Consider the following 24,227-nt stretch of genomic DNA (forward strand, 5'->3'; position numbering starts at 1 on the left):
CGCATGTCTTAATGACAGTTGGTAGGGCGTTCCACATTTTGGTGGCATAGGAGCGAAAAGAATTTAGTCCCTTGTTTGTGCCGAATCTGGGTTGTACATGGTTCGTTGCACTCCCTCTGGTGTTGTGGGTGTGGACTTCGTTAACATTAAGGAAGTATCTAGACAGGTACATGGGTATCTTGGTGGTGTATCGAATCTTGTGGACCAGACCCATTGCAAGATGCTGTACTCTGTCGTCGACCCTAAGCCATTCCAGCCTGTCGAAGTGGGCAGGGGTGAGGTGGGTTCGGGGGGCTAGATCAAGTAGGAGCCTGACCAGTTTGTTTTGGGAAGTCTGGAGCCTGGTTTTAAGGGCCTTTGAGGTGCTGTGGTACCAGGAGGTGCATGCATAGTCAAAGAAACCCTGTACAAGGGCTCCTGTTAAGGTCTTCAAGGTGTTTTTGTTGACCAGTGAGGAGATCCTGTAGAGGAATCTTGTTCTATGGTTGACTTTTTTGATTACGTTGGTGGCCATTTTATCACCGGAAAGATTAGCCTCCAGGATGGAACCTAGGTAGGTAATTTCATCTTTACGTGTGATAACATTGTCACCCACTCTAACCAAGAAGCCATTTGCCTTGCTGAGATTACTAATAGAGCCAAAGAGAATGGATTCAGTTTTTCCCAGGTGTAAAGATAGTTTGTTATCAGCGAGCCAGGTGCAGATTCTACCGAGTTCAGAGCTGAGGGCATTTTCAACCTGCAGTTTGTCCCTGTCCGAGACCAGCAGTGCTGAGTCATCTGCGAACAGGAACAAGTTGCAGTCACAGGCTGAAGTCATGTCGTTTACATATATTAGGAACAGTAGAGGCCCTAGTATGCTTCCTTGTGGAACGCCACAGCTCACTGGGAGGGGGGGGGACAGTGTTCCGTTCACTTCCACCATCTGTTCTCTCCCCTCCAGGTAGGATTGCATCCAGCTCACTGATGTGCTATCGAAACCAATTGCTTTTAGCTTGTTAACCAGTATGGAGTGGTTCACGGTGTCAAAAGCCTTTTGGAGGTCCAGCATGACCATGCCGCAGTATTTGCCAGCGTCCACCTCTTGTTTGATGTGGTCGCTCAAATAGAGGAGGCATGTGTCAGTGGAGTGGGATGTTCTGAAGCCAGATTGGAACTCGTACAATAATTTATTAGTGGCTAGATACTTTTCAACCTGTTCATAGACTATTTTTTCCATCACTTTCGAGATGGAACTAAGAATAGAAATAGGGCGGTAGTTGCCGGGGTCTAATTTACTCCCTTTCTTGTGCAAGGGGGTTACTTTGGCCAGTTTGAGATCTTGGGGGACCTGTCCCTGTTTGATGGAGAGGTTTACTATGTGGGTGATGATTGGAGCTATAGAGATGGCTGAGTCTCTGAGAAATTTGGAGGGAATGTTGTCATGGCCTGTGGCCTTGTGGGGTTGGAGGGCACTCAGTTTCTTAATTACCTCATCAGTTGTTACCATAACTAGTTTAAAATCGTCTTTACAAACACCTAGGTTTTTGTAGAAGGTTGTAATGTGCTCTACACCAAAGAGCCCAGAGTGGGAGGGCAGTTTGTTAACCAGAGTTGTTGATATGTTTGTAAAGAAGATATTCAAGTAGTTGGCCACATCAAGGTTGTCAGTGATGAGAGTGTTGTCAGATTTGATGTTTATGTTCGAAAATCTGGTTTTTAGTTTCTGACCATAGCTTAGTTGATTGTTTAGTAGCTTCCAGAGCTCATGAGGATTGTTTTTGTTTTCCTCAGCTTTATCATTAATGAAGTTACTTTTAGCTGATTTGGTCATGGCAGTTACATTGTTTCGTAGTTTGATTCGTTGTGTATTTAGGTTGTTCAAACGAGCTTGGCGAACACTGTCGAAGCGCTTGGCTAGCTTTGACTTGCATTTTAGAACTTCAGAGCATTTTTTGTCTCTGGCTTTCATTGCAGCCAGTATGTCCGAATTCATCCATGGTTCCGAGCGGGTTTTGCCCCTGGTGGTTCTCAAAGGAGCCATGTTGTTCAGTACTGATGTAAATTTGGTTTTGAAGCCAAGCCAAGCTTCTTCGACATGTGTGCTTTTAAGCTCATCGGACCAATCCAGACTCTCCAATACTTGGTTAACTCTTTGAGAGTTTCATGGATTTCTATATAGTTTTTAGACTTCTCTATGGCAGAATGGCGTTTTTGAATGATTTATTGAAAATTCTCTGTTGTGAATGTGTGACAACGAAAGACCTTCAGAGAAAGCTTGGCTTGTCTGCTTCCAGGAAAAAAATGAACTGAGTTGATAAAATGTTTAGTTGTGGTGTTGGAAGCCATTTAAAAGAGCCTGCATTTACACTGGGTAGTGTTTCTAGGACAACAAAAAAAGTTATGACCGGTTGAAGTTTTATTTTCTAAATAACTTTTTTTCTGCTGGGCGTACATAGCCATGCAATATCTCATTTTAAAGGGTGAGTTGTCTAGTTCAATTAAAATAAAATAAAAAGTTTCTCACATGTACCACTGTAGATATTTTGCCATCTATAAATAGCATGGTCAGTCATGATCAATCTGACCTATCCAGCTAAAAGTCCCCCTAGCTCTGAAATGGAACATCATATAAACTCAATTCTTTTTTGGGGTAAAATTAGACATTCTAACGCACATTTTGATATATACCATGTTTACATAGTCTTACCAGTACCGTGTCTATTCATGCATGTATCTCAAAAACCTGTTGTGAAGAAACAGTTTTGATAAAAAACTCATCCAAGGACATTGTTTTGATATGACTTTGTGCCCATGATATGTATCAAAATATAGACTTGAATGTATACTGTATTATAACAAAAAAATTGGGTTCTTACCATCTACCGTTACAGAGTAAATCACAGTTGAAACTCGCTTAGTCAAACCATAAACCTCAGACTAGTGAACAAAATAGCCATGACAGGTCTAACTCATTGTAAAAGCTTGTCTTTTATTTTTTATGACTACTAACATAATACAATTATAATAAATATTACAGAAAATAAATAGGCCTACATACAAAACAGTTGTCCCCAAACTCCCCAGTGTCCCCAAACCACTGCATTCCAGTTGTTCTTGACGGTGTGTGTGTGTGTAGGCTAAATTAAAAAAAAAACAACAACTGAAATGAATGAATGCATCCGGTTCAGTGTCGGAGAACTCCATCGCAGTCTTGACTCTTCGTCTTCATCATCATCATCATCATCATCATCCTCCTCCTCCGATGCCAGTTCTAAATATATAAAAATAAACATTTAGCTGTAGTCAGCCCGGCCAATAGCCAGTTGGGGGGGGGGGGGGGGGGGGGGAGACGACGTAGGCTATCTGACATCATCGTCATCATCATCATCACACGGAGACACACTAAACAATGTACAATCATGATTGTATACAATATACAATGAATGCAATTATCATGCGTCAATGAAACGTCATACAGATCTTATATAATACGCTACTGTTAGCTTCACTCCCCGTCCCCCCTCCGATCCTTGTAGCAACGTCATCATAACCACGCGTTGCTTCAGTAAACGATGCATGTTTGTTCTCCGTCTTTGTAGACAGTAAATAAAAGGAGCGAACATTACTCTAAAGATCAGATCGCCTATAAGGCACGCTACAATATAAAATACTTGTACTGCCATGCGTGCATGCCTGCTACGATACATTTGTACTGCACCAATCAACCGATCGACACCAACCCCCCCCCTCCAGCCCTTAGCCAGCACCAATGCACCGACCAACACCATTAGCCAGCACCTTCGGTGCTGGCTAATGGCTGGGGGCCATCGTGGTGAGTCATTCTGGCGTCATGATCTGACTAGTAGTAGTAATTATCCAAGCATCTATTTGTAGCGATCATCTTATGATTTCTGATCACTATAGAAGGGCATTTTCTACAATAAGATTACCTCAAAACATTCCGGGTTGATCGTCTTCTTCAATGGTTTCCCGGTATAGCTCATCGGACGACGATGGGGAGACAATGAAAAAAGGAGGGAGGGAGCAGCGAGTCTCGCTGTAAGCACTGGACCAGGGCTACTCCGCCTGGAGAAGGCGACTGGGACGCGTATGGATCAATACTACTACCACAAAACTCGCTCAAATAAATAGTACTGCTTTCAACTTTTTCTGCTAGAAAATCGCTCGGGCGAGACGGCAAACAGGCAAAACAATGAAAACTATGAAGACTCCCTCTGCCCCCACTGTTTACAGGGGGTGGGACCAGCTTCCAATGGCAACACGTACACGTGTGTCACGTGACACGGGTTTTCTGGGTAATGTAGTTGGAATATAAGCTCAGGAATTTAAACAGCGCTTCGGAGCATATTAATATGTTTAGATTCATCAAAAACTGTGAAGACGCCAATTGGCGTCATTGATCATTTACGGAATTCTGATGAAGACGCCAATTGGCGTCTTTCATCTTCTAAGGGTTAAAGACCTCACTAGAGTAGGTTTTGAGGTCCCTTGATATGACTGTTTTGTGGCAGCCGGTCTTAAGTTTTTGTATTTTGCGGGTACAGAATATCATAAAATGATCACTAAGCCCACATACAATAACCCCTTTCTTGGAGATTCTGGATTTGTCCGAGGACAGAATGAGATCAATGACAGTTTGAGTAGAATCACACACTCTAGTGGGTTGGGTAATTAGCTGACTGACACTATGTAGATCACAGAACTTACTGAATGACTTAAACACAGGTGCTTCCTTTCGTTGCATGTCTGTATTGTAGTCGCCAATCAGGATTTTCTCTACACATTCCTCCTCAGCTAAGCACCCCTCAAGTATATCATAGAACCCATGTTGGTCAGGCGGTCTGTAGACGGTGCCCACTAATACTGATTTAGCTTTTTTGAAAATTAATTCAACCCACACAGTTTCAATTTCATCATGCTGTAAGTCAGTACGAGTAACATATTCAGTGTCTTTGTGAATATACATACACACGCCACCACCATGCCTGTTTCTGTCGTTTCTGATCAAAGAATAGTTCTCTATTTCAACTTCTGGGTCTTTGGTTGACTCATCAAGTTTGGTTTCAGAGAAGCTAATGATGTTCGCCTTACCACATTGAAACATATGCCTGATTTCAGCCATTTTGGGTCCAAGGCTGTTGACATTCAGGTGAAAGATATGAAGTCCGTTGGCTCTGACTATGGTGCTTATCTCCTCCAAGGCGAAGTAGGGGAGCGGAGGGCCATTGTTGATGTCTGTAGAAGCCGCGGGTTGCCGTGGGGGGAGGGTGGGGGGTGCGTGGGGGTCGTCGTGGGGTGGCGGGAGTGGGGGATGGGGTCCCTCGTCCAGGGTTGTTGAGGGCTCTGGTGGGGCCGATTGAGCCATGGTGTCGACCGGAGAAACAGCAGAAATAGCAGGTAAAGTATCACGGTGTCCGTCTCCAGCCTCGTTGTCCCCCTTGGTTGGATGTGGAGACTCTTCACGCCTGTAGATGGTGGTGTTGTCCGTGTCTTTTGCCTCGACTGCCGCCGATGTAAGATCTGCGTTGGGTCCCCAAGACGGCTCCGTGCCCGTACCTTGAGTTGGCTGTGTGGCCGTCTCATGCGTTGTCCTTGCGATGGATCCCCAAGGCGGCTCCGTGCCCGTATCTTGAGTTGGCTGTGTGGCCGTGACCGTCTCATGCGTTGTCCTTGCGATGGATCCCCAAGGCGGCTCCGTGCCCGTATCTTGAGTTGGCTGTGTGGCCGCGACCGTCTCCTTTGTTGTCCTTGCGTCCGTGATCATCAGGCAACAGCAAATATACTTACTTACGCCTATCGCTCCTTTTCATGGAGCATAGGCCTGGGCCTTCTTTTCCAGCTGTTTCCATGTCAGTCCACACTGCTTGGTCTCAAGGTCCCTGCGCCAGGTGTTCTTCGGCCTCCCTCTCTTTCTTGTGCCTTGCGGGTTCCATCTAAGGGCTTGTCTTGTGATGCTGGTATTGGGCTTCCGAAGTGTGTGGCCGATCCATCCCCACCACCTTCTCATTATTGCTGATGGTGTCTAGCCAGCGGATGCTCAGAATTCTCCTCAGGCAGCTGTTGGTGAAAGTTTGCACCTTCATCGTTGTTGCCTTTGTTGTCCTCCACGTATCTGATCCGTACAATAGTACTGGCTTGACGTTTGAGCTGACTCAGCTGAAGAGTCTGAGCTTTGTCCGCTGGCTGTTTTGTTTCGAGCTCCAAATGATCTTAAGTTGGACAACAAATATAGTTGAGCTTCACCGCCGCCAAGCATTATCCAAGACCATGATTCATGATAACTACTTTTTATATATGTGATGTATGCCATGCTTTTGTTATTGCTTAATGTAAGTCGCTCTGGATTAAGAGCGTCTGCTAAATGCCTAAATTGTACCATGGACAGTTCCAACTTCCTCAGCCATCTTTAATGGGACCGTCAACCCTGACAGATTAACAATAACAGCAGCAACAAATTAGGCTAATGCGTTTTGCCAATATTTGCGGCGTTTTGGCTTTGAGCCAGTTCCTTTAATATATCCATGATTTTACAGGTTTGGTTTTCCCTCTGAAAAGATTTGAATTGAACCGCACCGCCCGGCAACAACACACAGGTATAATGACGTAGCGGTGGCGTTGAGGTGCGCTGCATGAAAACAAATCCGACTCGGTGCAGACTATTGCCAGTGTACTTTTTATTATTGCATTTTTATTAAACTATGAATTCATTTGAAAATGTATACATTTTATATAATCACAAAGAATATATATTAAATAATGGTGGGGTAGGGTACTACTGGCCAATCTGGACTGGGGGGGCACAACGTCTAATCTGGGTGGGCATTGCCCCCCCGACATGTGTGTGTGCGTGCGTGCGTGCCTCTAGTAACTTCATTTATACATGACGGCTCAGAATTCCTTCAGCTAACAGTTTTGGAGATACAAGGTTTATAATAATACATACAATTTATATAGCGCTTATCAAGGTACTCAAAGTCGCTTTACAGAACAGAAAATAAAAATACAATCTCTTTTATTAGAAATATAAACTAGTTGAAAGGTTAAAAGGTTTCCTTCCACTCGACAGTGACAATGTGTGTAATAAAATATCGACACCTCTGCAGTCAACGCTCCTTTTATACAAACATGAGTTAAAGGGACACTTCACCCTTTTTGCAAAAATATACATGTTAATGATGTTTAGAAGATTTAGAACACTTTCCTGGGGGTCTTTATGTGTGTAATATGTGGTTTTAGATATTTTAGATTTTAGCAGTGAGCCTAGTGTCTCTGATGTCATCGAAAGTGGGCTCACTTCCTTCCTGGACTAGAATTCCCATAATGCTTTGGTGCACTGCTCCTCCTTGTGGATAGGGGGAGGGCTGTCTTACTGAGACAACATGTAGTCCAGGAAGTAAGTGAGCCCAGTGTCCATGACATCAGAGACACTGGGTTCACTGCTAACATCTAAAATATCTAAAAACACATATTACACACAAAAAGACACCCAGGAAAGTGTTCTAAATCTTCTAAACGTCTTTAACATATATATTTTTGCAAAAAGGGTGAAGTTTCCCTTTAACCCACAAAGTGACAGCAGAAGTCAAAGGCAGGATATGATTCTGTTTTCGTCACAGGAACTGTAGGAGCTGTGCTCGAAAGATTATGTTTAACTAACGGCATGAGGAAAACGGATGAATAATTATGGAGGAATTAACTTCTTACACGCTTCCTTTGTGCCTCACTGCTCATAATCTTTTAATACATTTTAGTGAATAGTGCAAGTAGCTTTCACTACGTTTGTGCTGAAGCGTATGATGAAGTGTGGCATTTATTGACAGTTTCATGGTTTTAGAGGAAAAACATATCCAAAAGTTTAAAAAAGAAAAGAAAAACACACAAATTACACTCATTAAATATTCATAACTAATTTAAAATGTCAGATACTCAAATTGTACTTAAGTAGCCTAATAATTAACATAATAATAACTTTGAATCACAAAAAATAAATAACAATGTATTGTCCTTGTATTTAAAGAGGGGGGGGGGGGGTTAAAAGTATTTCAACTGGTCAGCCAAATGAGATATCGACATAAGTTATATTAGGCCTACACTAATTGTATATCTGTTCTTGAGGTAATTGTTTACCCCACAAAATCACAAAAGCTCATTTGACTTTTGGGATACACAAATAGGTCGGTGTGTGTCCAAAAACTTAGTTATGGCAATTTGACTTTGCAGGGCAGTTCAGTTATTAGTTTCTATAGATTTTGATTATTACTGCAGTATTGGTACTTTTACTTAACCCATTTTGGGCCGGAACCACTTTTGGTGTTAGCATTATGTTATGCTTTAGCTATTGAAAAATAGCAGATCTACAAGCTCATAGCGCGCCACCGAGTGGCGCGCTACGAGCTTGTAGGTCTGCTATTTTTGAAAAATCGAAGAACGACATAGAAACACAGCTTTTTCAGAAAACTGTCAGGATGTAGAAGACATTTTTAGAATCTGATCTCAGGTCAAAATGGGGTAACACATTTGAAATCCTTTTTCCACCACTGGCTACTTTCCGCTTTTGGCCACAGCCTGTACGGCCTGGATCCACTGCTTCCTCTCCTCGGCCGCGGCCGCCTGGAGGAAGTAGTGTCTCTCATCCGACGTGATGATCTCGAACAGGTTGCCATCCACCTCATACTTCTTAGCTGGGAACGAACAGAGAGAGAGCATGCAGTGTTGATTTCGTTGACTAAATCCATGATGGAAAAATGTTCGTCGACTAACCTTTTTTCTCTGACAAAAACTAAATTAAAACCAAGCGATGATGATGAAAACCAAATGTATTGTCAATTTCGAATCGGAATGCCGGCGTGTAACCATTTTCAGCATGCAACCCAAATCTTCCATTACGACAAGGCACCGCCTAAATACATTTTAGTCAACAAAATCAACTGTAGATGTTGTGGTCTAAAATCGTATGATATTTAATCGACCAAAACTATACAAAAACCTAAAAGTTTTCAGATGACTAAAATATAAAACTAAATGCATGGAAAAGGCTGACTGAAACTAAATCAAAATGTGCTGTCAAAATCAACACTACTACAAAGGATGCGTTGAAATGATGACGGAAAGGGAGCCGAAATTAACAACCTCATCATGAGAAAACCTCATTCCATAATGCTAACTTATATTTTAACTTATTAACTTTTTTTTGGTAAATGAACGGCCTAATTGATCACACTACAGTGTCACACAAGCATCAAAAGTTTGAATCTGAATCCTGAATTTGAATCCTGAAAAGTAACAGTTTTGGACATATGAGGTTTCCCCTCCTGACATAGAGGTTATGGCCGTGTATAGCATTTCCTGGTCACGGTCTGCCTGTCACAGTGGGAGGACATGGACATGGGTATCTCACTCACCATCTGGAACAAACTCCACTGCTGTGACCACAGAGCCCCGGAGATGGATGGAGCCCAGAGGATACTCCTCGCCCTGAGAGAGAGAGAGGTTGGGGGGAGGGGGGGGAGAATGTAAGAGAGAACTTTCTCTAGAAGAAATGTAGCCTTTCTCTTTCAGACATTGCATACAGCATACTGTATGTCAATGCAATCAGCATATTTCAATGCATTCAGAGTGGGGGGGGGGGGGGGTCGCCAAATTATTTTGGGGGGTATTTAATATTTATTTATATATATATATTTTTTTACAAGCCAATGGCTGGAAAATGGAAATTTAGAGTTTACATAGTACACATAGTGCATGCATAAACGTTCCTTAATGATTAAATCTGGTTTTAGTATTCATAATGTATTTTCTCTGTAAGGTTATTTTTGCAGTCAGTTTGCATTGGTGGTGGGGAGGGGGGGCGGGACGGGGGTCACGAGACATGGCCAAAGCATTCCCGGGGTCCCCAGCCAAAAACGTTGAGAACCCCTGGCATACAGCATATTGTTGTCTAGCAGAAACCTCTTTTCTCCATATTTTAACTTGTCATTAAAGTCAGTGTTTTTTTTATTCATGAATCAATGTCCCACTTGATCATACCACAGAGTCACACTAAACTTAAGTATCAAAAGTAGATCCACAAGCTCAAAAACATGATGCAAAGTGATTTGCTACTTTTCATTTTTAATGGTGAAAATTCAATGGTTTGGACATGACGACATGTCATTGCATACAGTATTATGTAAACGCAAAGACACATATTTATTTACCTTTGTGGGATCATAATAATGCAGGTACGCGGGGTCATCTCTCAGTATGAACTTCCTCACTTTCCAGTTCTTCCTCTTGTGTCCCTGTGAGGTGATGACAGTTTGGCACATGCATTTTTTCACTGAAGTAAAAGTATCAATACTGCAATGTAGAAGTACTCTGTTACAAGTAAAAGTCCGGAATTTACTTAACTTTTGCACTTAGTAAAAGTGCAAAAGTATTGGTATCAAATGGTACTTAAAGTTCCAAATGGAGGCATTGGGGGTGGTTGTCCAAGCCAGGGGTTTTGGAGGCTTTCTCTTGTCTCACTCACCTGTTTGAGTAAGCAGCCCTGTTTGACGATGTTTCCTCTGAACTCCTCCTTCAGAATGCTGTCCTCGTCACTGGAGTAACCCTCGCAGAAAAACCCACTGTCTGCCTGTGACACCAGATGGACAGCGAGCCGTTAGTCGTGTGCTACACACACACATGCACTCATTTCATGTTGTTAAATTGGTACACATCCTAGCTTGGACTGTATGTTCCTGGATTTATGTCATGTTTCCTGTGTGTAATTATTGCTACAGTGACTACGTGTGTCATTGAATTGTTTCCGGTTGATAGTGGTATATATCACTTGTTCCCAAACTTTTCAGGTCGAGACCCAAAACAGAGATTAGACGCAGACCCAAACCAGTGAAAATAGCAGAACTACAAGCACACAATGCGAAGATTTGAGATGCATTGCAAGCGTGTAGATTGAGATTGGAATTTCTTAGATTTGTTTGTAAAGGTGTAACATTATTTAAAAAAATAATAATATAAATATTTTAATATATACATTTCTTTTATGTAGGAAAATACATTTTTACTTGATTTTAACTTGATTTGTTTTTTGTTGTGTAGGAAACAGTGGTATAGATAGATTCAGATCATGCTTACAAAGAAGTAAAGGGCGTCTGGCTCGTCTAACAGGACAGACTGCGCTCCTTCCTCTGCTCCCTGCTTGGACAGTTCGCCTGCTGGTTGGAGGAAGCCCTCGTTCATGAGGCCTGAAGCCAACATGAGGGCCTCTGGCTTGTTCCTCGCTTTGCCCTTCGAAATCAGCCACTCCACCGCCGTGGCACCTGTGTGTGTGTGTGTGTGTGTGTGTGTGTGCAAGGTGGGGAGGAAGGGAAGTGATTTGTAACTTAATTGACCACGTACAAGTGCTGACTGTGAATAGACATGGGAGAAGTGGTGCGCATACCGGTGAAGCAGTGGTTGTAGACTTTCTTCTCTTTCTCCAGTTTCAGTTCTTTCACTCCATTATCCTGGTCTTTCATCAGTAGGTACAGCTCGCTGAGGAAGCAAACGTTTACCATTTACAGTTGGGATGCATTTCTGTCTGTCCTGCTAAAGCACATCAAGATACAAATCAAAAGGCCCGGCCCAGGCGGCTGGTGTAGCATTTGACAGAACCTACTTAAGGTTGACAGAGTCAGGCAGGCGAATGGAGCGCCTCGTGGACTTCCTGGCAAACCTCTTCCCGCCCGCCAGGCAGGTCATAGCTCGATTGACGTCTTTGACCCAGGACTCTCTCTCTTCCACGTGCGTTGCTTGGAAGAAATGGTCCTGCTTCTTCTCTGTGGTAATTTTGAACACCATCTGAAAACCACCTGAAAAGTTAGATGGCTGTCGCATGCGCATATCGCTTCAACGTTGCGCCGACATGCTCTACCTTTTGTTTGTCTGCGGGAAATTAAATTACAATGACCCAGATTAGCATAGAAACTGCTGATTGTGAGATCGATAGGGAATCGATAGGGAATCTGATCAAGAAGCAGGATCGATAAAGGGATCGAAATCGATTCAAAAATAAAATACAATGGAAGGTATGCGCATGCATAAAGTGAGTGGAAAATTGAGTGGCAAAGTGAGTTAACGCATTCAGATAGGACTTTTCTGTTTGGATGTATGTGCTGTCAAGGCCAGAAAGTAGTTTTTTGCCACTCGCACTCAATAGGCGTTCCTGCATAACTTCCGGGTATGATGATGATGTCACGTGCATACCCTCTATTCCCATCCGTATTTTGTGGTAGGATGTAACTGACGATAATGCAAAGCAGATGTATTGTAAATCACCTTGAAGGTTTGTCTTGGGGTTTCACACGGATAAGATGAAAAACATACCAAAAATGTGAATTCTTTGCATGTAACTTTTACTGCCGTACAGTACGGCATCTTTCCCTATTCTTGGCTTCCACAAATACGCATCCACATAAACCATATTGTGACACATCATGTCCCAGACTCTTCTCCCGTCTGGATCCTAAAAAACTTGCCATCGTAGTCTGAAAACTCACCTCTTCAGACTCCATCTTAGCCTGTATCACTTGCCGTAGGTAGCACTTGCACTAGCCTCGACGACCTTACAGGCGTATGCAAAGGTTAAACTTATGTAATTTAGATGGCATTTTATGTACTGTAGACATAGCACTCTATAATGTAGCTTCACTGTACAGAAAAATCTACTGTTAGACAGATATTGGGTTCTTCTGCTTGCTTATGATACTTGATGACCATTTCTATGTATTTGCTGTATTGCCTTATGATGTTCTTGCTTAATGTAAATCGCTCTGGATTAAGAGCATCTGCTAAATGCCTAAATTGACATATTTCTTACCGTCCGCTTTCCAAAATCTTGGCAGGGACTGGTGAGGGTTGCACCCTTCAGCGGGATCATTCCTTTGGGAGAGTTGTCGGTCTTCTTCTTATAAAATTCCACCCCGTCTTCAGAGAGTACCACCCACACCGCCTTCCAGGAGTTCAGCACTGTACCCTGAGGGGGGCAATGGCACAGATGGTTAACGGAAAGTGATGGAAAACGAAAGATTGATACAAGTTAGCCGCGGGGCCGGGGCCCAGGGGACCTTGGCTCTCAGGGGCCCTTCAGGGAAACTGGATTGTGCTGTACTGGGTTTGGGGTCCTGACAAGGGCTCCCGGGGCACTTCATTGGCCGTTGATTAAATTTAGATCAAAACAGTTTGAATCCACTGCAGTGCATCTGGCTTTTGTCTATATGCCAGTGGTTCCCAAACTATTTTGCTCGAGACCAAAAAGATAAATCGGTCCATCTGGGGGAGTCAGGTTAGGGATCCTGGGTTTCATGTGGTTAAATGTCAAGTACAAAGTTATTATTAATCTGTCGTAATGGAAACCACTATTGTCCCAAGTTTTCCTTGTTGTGACACATACTGTATCTTAGGGGGAAACATTTACATATGATTTACCTACCGTACCATAGTATGGCATAAATGTAAGGTTCTACCACTGATATACAGTAGCGTACTTACTTATTAATTACTAATTTACGTACTGTAACCCAGAACCATTTCCATGACCTGTCTTGTTCTCTTTTTACATTTCTATTATAACCAGAACTGGAAGGTAGCCTAGCTACTTCATAAAATATAAAATACAAAAATACAATAGTTATAATAATTAGCTCATCTACAACTTGAGCATGTGTAGATCAGCTACTTTTCCCACTATTTTTGAATACGTGCCAGTTCTGAATTTGGGGTTAGTAGGCTACTACTTCCTGAGCAGGGCCCAAATTAGGTTCTAGGAACCTTATCTGAACCCAGCCGTAGTGCATGGCAGTGTTCATTTCATCACCTAAAACTATGACAAAATGTTCGTCATCTTTTTTCACTGACCAAAACGAAATAAAACTATGATGACTAAAACTAAGACTAAATATATTTTTGTCAACAAATAAAAACTAGACTAAAAATGTTAAGGACTAGTGGAGAAGCTCCAGTAGAACTTAAAAGATAAGTCGTTTTGTAGTGCTCAGGCTCTGAAAATAGCTGCGACACGTTGAGCTTGTAGATCGGTTATTTTCAGCAAGTGTGAAAACTGGTATTACTACACCATCAAGGCCCGCCGTAATACATTTTTGTCAACAAAATCATTCTGTAGATAAAACCTAAAACATTTCAGATGATTTAAATATGAAAGTAAAACCCAAACCCACAACCCATGGAATATGTGAGAAGGCACAACACGGTTCACTTAATTATTCTAGTCGTCACAAAAGACACATTGATCTACGGCAGCATATTGGCAATTAAGCGAAGCGAGAGCGCAAACTGATCAATCTGCTGTTGATCAGCTAACCGTACATCCAAGACCCCATGCATCAGTGGTGGAAAGTAACTAGTACATTTACTTTTTACTTTACTTACTTTTTTTACATTACATTTTTAGGTATTTGTACTTTTCTTGAGTATTTCCAATTTCCAATACTTTTACTTCTACTCCACTACATCTCGGATCCAAACATTGTACTTTAGTTGCTAGTTACTTTGTAGATGTTGATGTATTATTACAAAACATACAGTAACCACTTCAGCCCTACATACATTTTGGCCATTTGAAAAACGATCTACTGTACAAGCTCACAATGCGTGTCCTTGTAGATTGGCTATTTTCAAAAGATTTTTTTAAAACATTTGAAAACCCGAAATGGGACATTCTGAGTACTTTTACTTACTTTTGGTATAGTACATATTGATGCCAAAACGTTTGTACTTTGAATCAAGGTCATTGAATTCCAGAGTCTGACTTTTACTGTGGTACTTTTACTTAAGTAAAACATTTGCCACCATTTTTCCACCACTGCCCTGCATCCACGCTCTAGTCTAAACAACCCTGTCATCCTGTGAAATAAGACAGAAGTTTGACCATAAGACAGCCGTATTATTCAAGTGGAAAGCCCACGTTCTGAGAGTCTTTAGGCTACTAATGACCCAAGTCTGGGTAGCCTATATAAATAAATAATATACTTGTACAAATAAATAATTGTAATAATACATTTTCTTACCTTTTTGACTAAGTATCCCTCTTTGATCTGTTTTGGCTCCATGGTTGCAGGTTGTCTGGGTACTGTAACACAGCATGCAAACACACACACACATGCAGCGGGTTAGGGGAAGTTGCTGTTGGGGGTATGACTCAATATACTGTAGGCTGTTGAGCCAGCTTCCCCTTTGTCTGCAGTATAAATACATTGTTGGCTATCACTCATTTTGCAATTATATTTGGTTGTCCTGCTTTGTGTGTGAGCAAATTATTTACTGTAGTGTAGGCCTACGCACATTGTTTTGTACAGTATGCTGTTCACTTGTTGCATCAGGTAGTACTTTCAAATAACTACCCCTTATAATTTGTAGACACTCCAAAAATAGCCGATCTACAAGCTCACAATGTGTCGCAACGCAACACATTGTGAGCTTGTAGATCTGATATTTCTGGTGAACAGTCCACCCAGAGTAGATTGATGCTGGGGTTCAAGTATTCAATAGTTCATTAACAAACTGTATGAGTTATTAATGATGTGTTAATGTTTATAATTGAGTTGATTAACAACTTTACAACTTTACCCTCTGTTCTTCCAGCTCCTTTGTTTGTTTTTGTTTATTATAAATGTATTTGCACATAGCATATACATGCTATGCCCCCCTTGATATCATCTGATGTGTCAGAACAGAAAATGGGTGGAACAAGTCATAAATGGGTGGAACGAAGTCAGTTAAGGTACAAAATCAGTCATGTCTGAGTCATCAGTGACTGGACAAGAGCTGCCATGCTGATGCAGTAACCTACTGATGATGTTACAATAGTAACATTGGCAGCAACTGACTAGGTCAGGGGTCATTGTCATGCTGGCTTGTGGTGGATATTTTGGTCAAAATATATATATTTTTGCCACAGACATACAGTGAGCGGACAGGCCGGACAACAATATTACCAGAAACACAACACATGAAGAGATGGCCCTGAATGACGTCGTAACAGGTCTGTAACTCTGAGTGTTCAAATGGAACTAAATGGACCCTTATCGACCCATTTGGTTCCATTTGTACACACTCTTGAGTTAAGGGGGTCCAAACGTTTCAGAACCACTAGTACTAGTGGACTCGTAATGTGCCATAGTGTCATCGTAGACAAAATAATTGCATTATGGGTGTGTACAAAGTGCTTAGATAGCACTTTTGTAGACTTAGATAGCATTTTATACAGACTTATAGCATGTGATGTAGACGGGACTAGAATTGCATTGTATCTAGTCATAGCACTTTATAGTATATAAGTATAGTATATATGTATAGTTTATATGTTTAGTTTCATTATATAGAGATTCCACTGTCACGTTCCTAGCTTACGCATGTTTCTTGAATATTACTCTTTATGTATGTGATGTATTGCCATGCTTTTTTGTTCTTACCTAATGGATTAAGAGTGGACGCTCTGGATTAAGAGTGTCTGCTAAATGCCTAAATTGTAAACATTTGCCACGGACAAGGCCAAGTCTTTGCCACGGACACATTTGTCCGTGAAGGAAGCCAAAGAAAATGTTTTTACTCTTATGTACCTGTACACAAGATGTAACAAAGTACAACCTTGAACCTTGTGTACGTTACGGACACACATGACCCTCGACAGGGTTTACTAAATAAATAACGGTTGAGAAATGACAGTTACCGTGTGGGGGTCCCTCTACTGTACCCTCTACTGTACTGTACTGTACTGTACTGTACTGGCATACCCGAAATCACCATACAGTTAATATGTGCGTGTGTGTTTGTGTGTGTGTTAGGTTGCGCACAGGTGGTGAAAAACAACCGTGCTGTTTTCGTGCTCAGACGCACCCAGCCAGCCAGCCAGCCAGCCACCCACCCACCCACACACACACATAGCTCCGTAAGGGAGTGGTTGCACCACTCAAAAAGAGGTTGCCTAAACAACAATGGGTATTCTCAGTGGAGTGCTACACCCAAAATCCAGTATGGATATCAAAAGTAGGAATTTAAAAAATCCCCAAAAGGTAGCAGCACATCCAAAATGTCAATCAACATTTTTTTTATATTGGCATACACCAATAAATTAAGGAACGTCTTGCATGTTTCGGCTATGAGCTCTGATGAAGGCTCATAACCGAAATGTATACAAGCATTTTATACTCAGTTGTTACTCAACTCTTAACAAATGGTCTACTTAAGTCATAACTTAATGAGTCATTACTTATGACTCATTATTAAAGCTTCACTATGAAACTTTCCTCTTCTACCCCCGATTTGGTTTCTGACATTTTTACCATTGAGCTAATAGAGCCTGCCTGCTTGCTCAGGAATGAAGTCCAATGATTCCTGATGAAGACCCGGAGGGGTCGAAATGTTGATTCCTGACCATTTCCTAATAAACTACTGGGAGCTTAAGAACGGTGTGCGGACTTCCTACCTTCTTTCTGTATGTATATTTTTGTCCTGCACCCGTCAACATTTTTTGAGATGTGCGTGCTTCCGAACACATTGATATTCATTTTGTATTCATCCTTAGGTCCCCAAATCATACCTTGGACCCCCTTGAGGGGTCATATTTTGACAGCAGAAACTGCCTGTCATAATTCACCCCCCTCCCTAGCTAAGTATTGGACAGTATTAGTATGTTATTAATTTTGTATTCATCGTTCCCAAATCACACCTTAGAAAACATGTCTATTTCAAGTATGTGGCACATACTGTAAATGCTGCCCAAAAGTCACTGAAGCTCTTAAGATGAAAACAGGAAGTGGGTTTTCACACCTTACAGTTTGTACTCTGTGTTGCATCACACACACACACACACACACACACACACACACAATCAGGCGCGGTGCTGCCGGGGGGAGGGGCGGCATCTGTCGGGGAAGGTGGGGGGATTATGACACTCCACTGCCGCTCACTTCCCCGGCAGTGCGTTGGTCAGACATGCGTTGCGTCGTGCTTGCGGTTAGGTTTCTGGTTTAAGGACTTCAGTGTTTTGTACCATCAGGGTGTTAGGGTCGCCGGTTAAAACTCACCCGTGGCTCCTGACATGCGTTGGTCCGACATGCGTTGCGTCGTGCTTGCAGTTAGGGTTAGGGTTTTGGTCATAGAGTATATATATAATAGAGACTGAACTGGCGCGAAGCTCCGCCCCCTCCGCTATTCATGTCAGTGGAAGTTGCTCAGTGGCGTTTTGAAGCACCCGGAAGACTGCCGGAAGTCCCTCCCCGGACCTGGGTGACGTAGGGCAACCGAGCGCTCAACGTTAAAGCCCAGCTGCACGGGGTTTCCCGGTCATGAATCCACGGGTCCGCCTGTAGTCCCTCCTCCTACCACTAGGACCCAGAGCTTCAACGTTGAATAGCCTCACTGGCCCCTTGGTTTTGGTAGCCTGGGGTCCACCTATGCTTTCTATGGCATAGGCAGCTCCCAGCAGGATCCGCCGGGAGAATCTAGACGCAGCTGTGCGACATGAGACTAATTAGAGCGACAGAGAGAGGCAGGAGTGTGCGTGTGTGCGTCAATTTGACAAAGGTGCAGACGATCAGAAATCAGAAGAGTGATCGAAGTTTGCGCTACTCTATGCCGAATTGAATTGGACTCGGTCCCAGACTTTTTTTTTTCTCCCTGGAAATAAAAACGTCTGGGTTTCCGAGGCTATGGTTTTGGTAGCCCAAGATTTAGACTCTAGTAGACGTATTTATCGATTCTGACCGTTAACATCCGGAGCCCGAATCTGGATGTGCGTGCAATCTATGGCACCCAGAACTCCAGGGAACCCATACTTGTCCAGGAATTCCTGTTTCACCCTATGTTGGCTTTCAGGTGTTGTGGGAAACGTGATAAACTCACGGGCGTGTCGGATGAGGCTTTTAGTGACCGCATTTAAAGCCAGACTTACAGAAGGTTGTGACATTCCTCCAAGTGAGCTGAGGTGATTTTGGAATGAACCACCAGCATAAAAATATAGTGCAACACTGACTTTAACAGCAACTGGCAAGGCAAAGGGGCAGGTGTCGCTCGATGTCGTTGCTGACCAAATGGCAAATGTCGGTTACTGCCGACGGGAGAGGCGCAGCTCAGCTCTGCATTGCGTCTCTGTGAGAAAATAATAACAATAACTATATATATATATATACACACACACACACACACACACACACACACAGCCTTCATGAAGTTGGATCACCTAATAACAAAGAAGAAAGAATGAGAAGAAGGCTATATGGCCTATAGGCATATACCTGTCAGTCCTAGGTAATTCCTGCATTGTCTGTAGGCCTAGACCAGGGGTGCCCACACATTTTTGACGTGAGGGCTACTTTCAAAATGATCTACGCACCATTGCTGAAAAAGTGAAAATAGTTTAAATATGTACCTTTAGAATAGAGGCACTGGCATTACATATAGGACAAATGAACTTGGAATGGGAAAGAGAGGGGGAGAAATCTAATAGTTAGGGGGGTTTTGTATTTAATTTGTAATGCTACAGACATTTGTGCACAGCAACACTGTTGAAAACAAAATATTGCATTGTGAGTTTGAGTTTACAGGCCCCGTTTGTCAATCAAGTCACCTTTAACTCAAGTGGCAGATTCCAAAAATATTTTTTTATATATTTAAATTACATTTTCTTTAGGGACATGTCCTGTGATCTACCTGTACAGCCTTTGTGATCTACTGGTAGATCACGATCTACCTTTTGGGCACCCATGGCCTAGACCCTCTCGGCACGGCGGTGGCGTCTCTCGTATTCTCTACCTAGAATGTACTCCATTGTTCTCTCTCAGGCTGGACATGTGATTGACTGACGTCAGGACGTGGAGTAGCGTATGTGTTAATTTGTGTACCAACTGCGCGCTCATGTCAAATCAAACATTGCTCTTTGCATTTAAGAGGTGGTCAGACACAGGCGGAATCGTTATGCACTGAGTGTTTTTAGGTCAAGGGGCTTAATAGCAGAATGCGCAAAGCGAATAAAATTAACATATGGACACTCCCCCAATGCTAAAATATTCAGGAACGTGGTATGCCATGTGCGTTCAACACAGCTTGCATAATACGAAAGGGCGCAGAGCGAGGCCAAATTCTGTATTACCGCATGGGTTTTGTAATATTATTTGACCTGCTTAATCCAACCCATGGTGTCATGTTTGGAATTGTATTATAATTATTGTTATTATTACAGCAGAAAAGATATGTGGACAAGGATAGAGCCCTGGCTCAACAAACTATTCTAGTAATTGGTGGAAACTACTTAAGTTCAAAAATTGTGAACTATCCCTTTAAAGTAACAAAAGTAGAAAGTACTCATTATGCAAAATGTCATACGTATAAAAAATCTTTTGAAAGCATATCTACAAGCTCACAATGCGTCACATCGCGACGTGTTGTGTGAGCTTGTAGATTGACTATTTTCAAAAGGCAGAAATGTAAACATATAGGGATGAAGTGATATGTAATGTATGTTTTGTAATCAAAGTAGTAACTAGTTTTCAAATAATTAGTATAGTAAAAGTACATTTGGATCAGATGTAGAGGAATACAAGTATAATACTCCAGTAAGTAGGCTACTCAAGTGACAACAATACCTCTGTTACGTAAGTACAGTACTTGAGTAAATGTACTTAGTTACTTTACCCCACTGAGCAGTTGGTGTGGGTCTAATTAAGTTTCTAACGTGTCCTTTTACCTAAGTCTGTACAGTACTATGAGCGTAATGTTGCAAACATACCACTAGAGGGTCCTAGAAACACGTGGAAACGAATGGAAGCTGAAGCAGGTACTAGGTAGTAGGGTGTTCTGCACTGTACTGTGGCTGGTGCTAGGAGGCACCAGCCACAGTACAGTGCAGAAACAGAACCGGACAGAAGTGATTGCGATTTTTTTTTAATACTTACTCATCTGTTATGGTACAGTAGATGACGAATGAGCAAAAACAATGAGTTAAAACTAGTGTTCCTCAAGGGACAATATATACGTACATACATGAACTGTAAGAGCCATTATGACTTTTGACTATGTTAATTGATGATGTCACAATGGGGCATGGTCAGATTTAAATTATATCCTTTTCTTTTCTTTCTTTCTTCCATTCTTTATTTAAAATCCCTGATTCGTTGCCCGGGTTCCACCCTTTATTTTCCCTCTACGCCAAATCTCTTCGCCGAAAACTGGCTTTCTGTGTTCACCTGTTTACGGCATGATGTTCCTCTCAAAATAGGGATGTGAGGGTTCAAGTGGTTACTGTAAAACATGAAAAAGATATTAATTCCTATCACACAAAGATTTGGGCATCCTCCCTGTAGTATCTCTGAGGACCCCTTAGACCCCTTAGCCCCCTGTTGAAGCCAAAAATAGCCGATCTATGTACAAGCTCTGCAATGTGCCAATGTTCCCCCAGGAATATAGATGCTCGGGTTCAAGTGGTTAGTGTACAACAGGGACAAATGCATATTACGATGATCTATAACCCACTCTGCCGGTTTTGGTATTCCTCCAGATTTGTATGAAAATGAAAATTATGTCATTTAAAAGTCACCTTGCAACGAATGATGATCTCATGCGTATGAACATAGATCACAGAGATGCCCTCCACGACATGCAGTCCTCCGTGACAATGTCACCTTTTCAAAGGCAGGGACACATTGTAGAGTATATAGACCAGAATGCATCTGCTGTGATTAATTTGCTTTCATGCTGATAAACATCCACGGCGGAGGATATTGACGGCTTTATTGATGTGTCTTGGATGACCGAGGTTCATTAGCTGTCACTATGAAGACCCCAACTCTCCATGACAATTGATTGGAAAATGACCGTTAGGACCCTTAGCTGAGAGAGAGATGAAGCAGGGACCCCCACTATACATTATTCATTGGATTCATGACATTTCAGAATTAAACCCTCAATACCTTTTGTTAAATTGACCTTTGGCTCTGTACTTTAGCTCTCTCGAGCTCTTGTAGCCTGCTGTAGATGGCCTATTTTCAAATATCCAAAGTATAAAATAGCGGTAAAGTGTTTAAACCGAATTTGATGCAATATTAACTCATTTAGCTGAAACGTCTGGGTTTCCGAAGCTAGGGACACCCTGGAACCGCCTCAGGGACCGAACTTTGAGAACCACTGGCATAAAACATAAGAGAAGATATGTGGAGTTGTTGAATGTTTTGAAAATTGAAACCACAGCCCTGTGTTTCTTGGTTCGTCTGATAAGGGAGCAGAGGGAGCAGAGTGTAGTCTGCTGATGTACACAGAAGAGATGTACTTCACTAGGCTTTAGGGAGAGAGGCACTGTAAGCATGATGAAACTTATGAAACAGGAAGTCTTCACTGTTCCCAAAATGCATTTGCATATTCTCTCCTCCACGTCATCAGTGCCCATACCCGAGGCAGGGGTTGGCGAAAGGGCCTTTCTGTGGAGTTTGCATGTTCGCCGGAGCACCTGATGGAGGGGAAAGGAACTGGTCGGAAAAACGTGTTCCTTCCACGTGCTACGTTCAACCAGGGAAACACAACTCTGTCAGGTGAAAAGAAGCGGCTTGGACTCCTCATGCATAGAAGGAAGCATGATGTCAGTCCACTGCCCCCCCAAATTGGCATGTGTAGTGTAGCACCCAGGATTACATTAGATAATTGACACTGGGTGAAAAAATGGGTTGCAAAGTCATGGAATAAAAGAATAATACAAAAAAAAGAAAGTCTTATGATCCATATAATTTGAAAGATAAAATAATAATAAAATAATAAAAAATATATGAATAAAAATAAATAAATAATAAAATATGATCATTATAATGGTGAGTAAAAACAATCTAGATTTTTCCACGGACAAGGCCAAGTCTTTAATCGCTCGGTCTGGAGGGACCTCATGCACAGTTTTCCCATTTTCACAACAACAACCCAAAGCCTAAGGGTCCGGCTTTGGTTTACATTTTTGCAGTCTATGGATGAACCTTCTGGCATTCTGAAAGAGGGGCGTGGAGGTTAATACGCTCAACCATCTGCCACCACCCAGGTGAAAAAGAAATATACTAAAGTATAGTACATTTATTATATAAATGTATTATTTTCAAAAAATGTAAGTTGTACTTAGTTGCACTAAAGTTGCACTAAAGATATATTTAAACATATTTTAAATATATTTGAATGTACTTTCCCCCCCGAAAAAAATACAATTTAATTACAAATAAAGTACAGCACAGTACACTTTTGCTGGTGTCATTAAGTATATTAAAGTATACTATCATTACATTTATAGTGCATTAACAATACATATCAGGTACTAAATAAATATATAGAGTATATTGCAATTATGCTTAAAATATACTATCAATGTATTGCAAATATACTTGTATTTGTTTCAAGTATACTATCAATGTATTACAAATATACGAGTATGTAATAAATTAATTTGAAGTATACTTTTAATAGTTTGAAGTAGTAATGTAATAATAACGCATTTAAACTCACTACAAGTACACAGACAATTAATTTAAAATATACTATTATTACAATTAAAGTATGTTTGTGTTGTAACATTATTATTACATTGCTAGTACACTTGAAACTATTGAAAGTATACTTCAAATTAATTTATATTATATTATACTATTATACTTAAGTATATTTTGAGCATAATTACTATACTACTATTACTATATGCCAAAAATTGTCATAATTGTAAAGGCTTGAGGTATAGTTGCGGCCTGCAAGAGCCATGACAACTCTTTGTTGGAGCAACCATCAACAACAAACCCAATCCAACAGATACTACACATACAGTATGAGACTGGCCAAATGAACAGACATTTACAGTCATGGTTTTACTAAACAAATCACCAAATAACACTAACAAAACACTAAACACAATGACCCATAAAATAACGCCAATATGCATTCTAATATTCACCACAAATAAGAACAATAACAGACAGTCCTTGGAACCCCAGTGCATGCTGGGAAATGGACTTCCTCTAGCCACCAATATAAGTATATTTTAATACACTCAAAATATAATAATTTAAAATATATTTTAAAGGAAAGGTACTTAAGTTGAACAAAAGATAAACATTATTTGAATACACTTTTAAAAATTACATTTGATATTTTTGTTTAGTACACTTAAACAAATTACAAATTAATTTATGTTGACATTTAATGTGTATATATTCAATATATTTTGAATTTAC

At 41.4% G+C, this 24,227-nt stretch overlaps 1 protein-coding gene across 1 annotated transcript in view; it reads right to left on the minus strand.

Moving 5' to 3' along the window:
• Positions 1 to 8,468: 8,468 nt before the first annotated feature.
• plek (pleckstrin) overlaps positions 8,469 to 24,227 on the minus strand; it is a 46,350-nt gene continuing 30,591 nt past the window's right edge. Inside the window, exons 2-10 of the mRNA XM_079511771.1 lie at positions 15,051 to 15,112; positions 12,845 to 13,000; positions 11,645 to 11,826; positions 11,429 to 11,520; positions 11,122 to 11,306; positions 10,514 to 10,618; positions 10,200 to 10,283; positions 9,405 to 9,477; positions 8,469 to 8,684 (exon numbers count right to left, since the gene is read on the minus strand). Of these exons, the coding sequence (XP_079367897.1) occupies positions 8,545 to 8,684; positions 9,405 to 9,477; positions 10,200 to 10,283; positions 10,514 to 10,618; positions 11,122 to 11,306; positions 11,429 to 11,520; positions 11,645 to 11,826; positions 12,845 to 13,000; positions 15,051 to 15,092 (1,059 nt within the window). The 5' untranslated portion in view covers positions 15,093 to 15,112 and the 3' untranslated portion in view covers positions 8,469 to 8,544. The remainder of the gene's footprint in view (positions 8,685 to 9,404; positions 9,478 to 10,199; positions 10,284 to 10,513; positions 10,619 to 11,121; positions 11,307 to 11,428; positions 11,521 to 11,644; positions 11,827 to 12,844; positions 13,001 to 15,050; positions 15,113 to 24,227) is intronic.

This window comes from Electrona antarctica (assembly GCF_951216825.1).
Source record: "Electrona antarctica genome assembly, chromosome: 10".
Taxonomy (NCBI): Eukaryota; Metazoa; Chordata; class Actinopteri; order Myctophiformes; family Myctophidae; genus Electrona; species Electrona antarctica.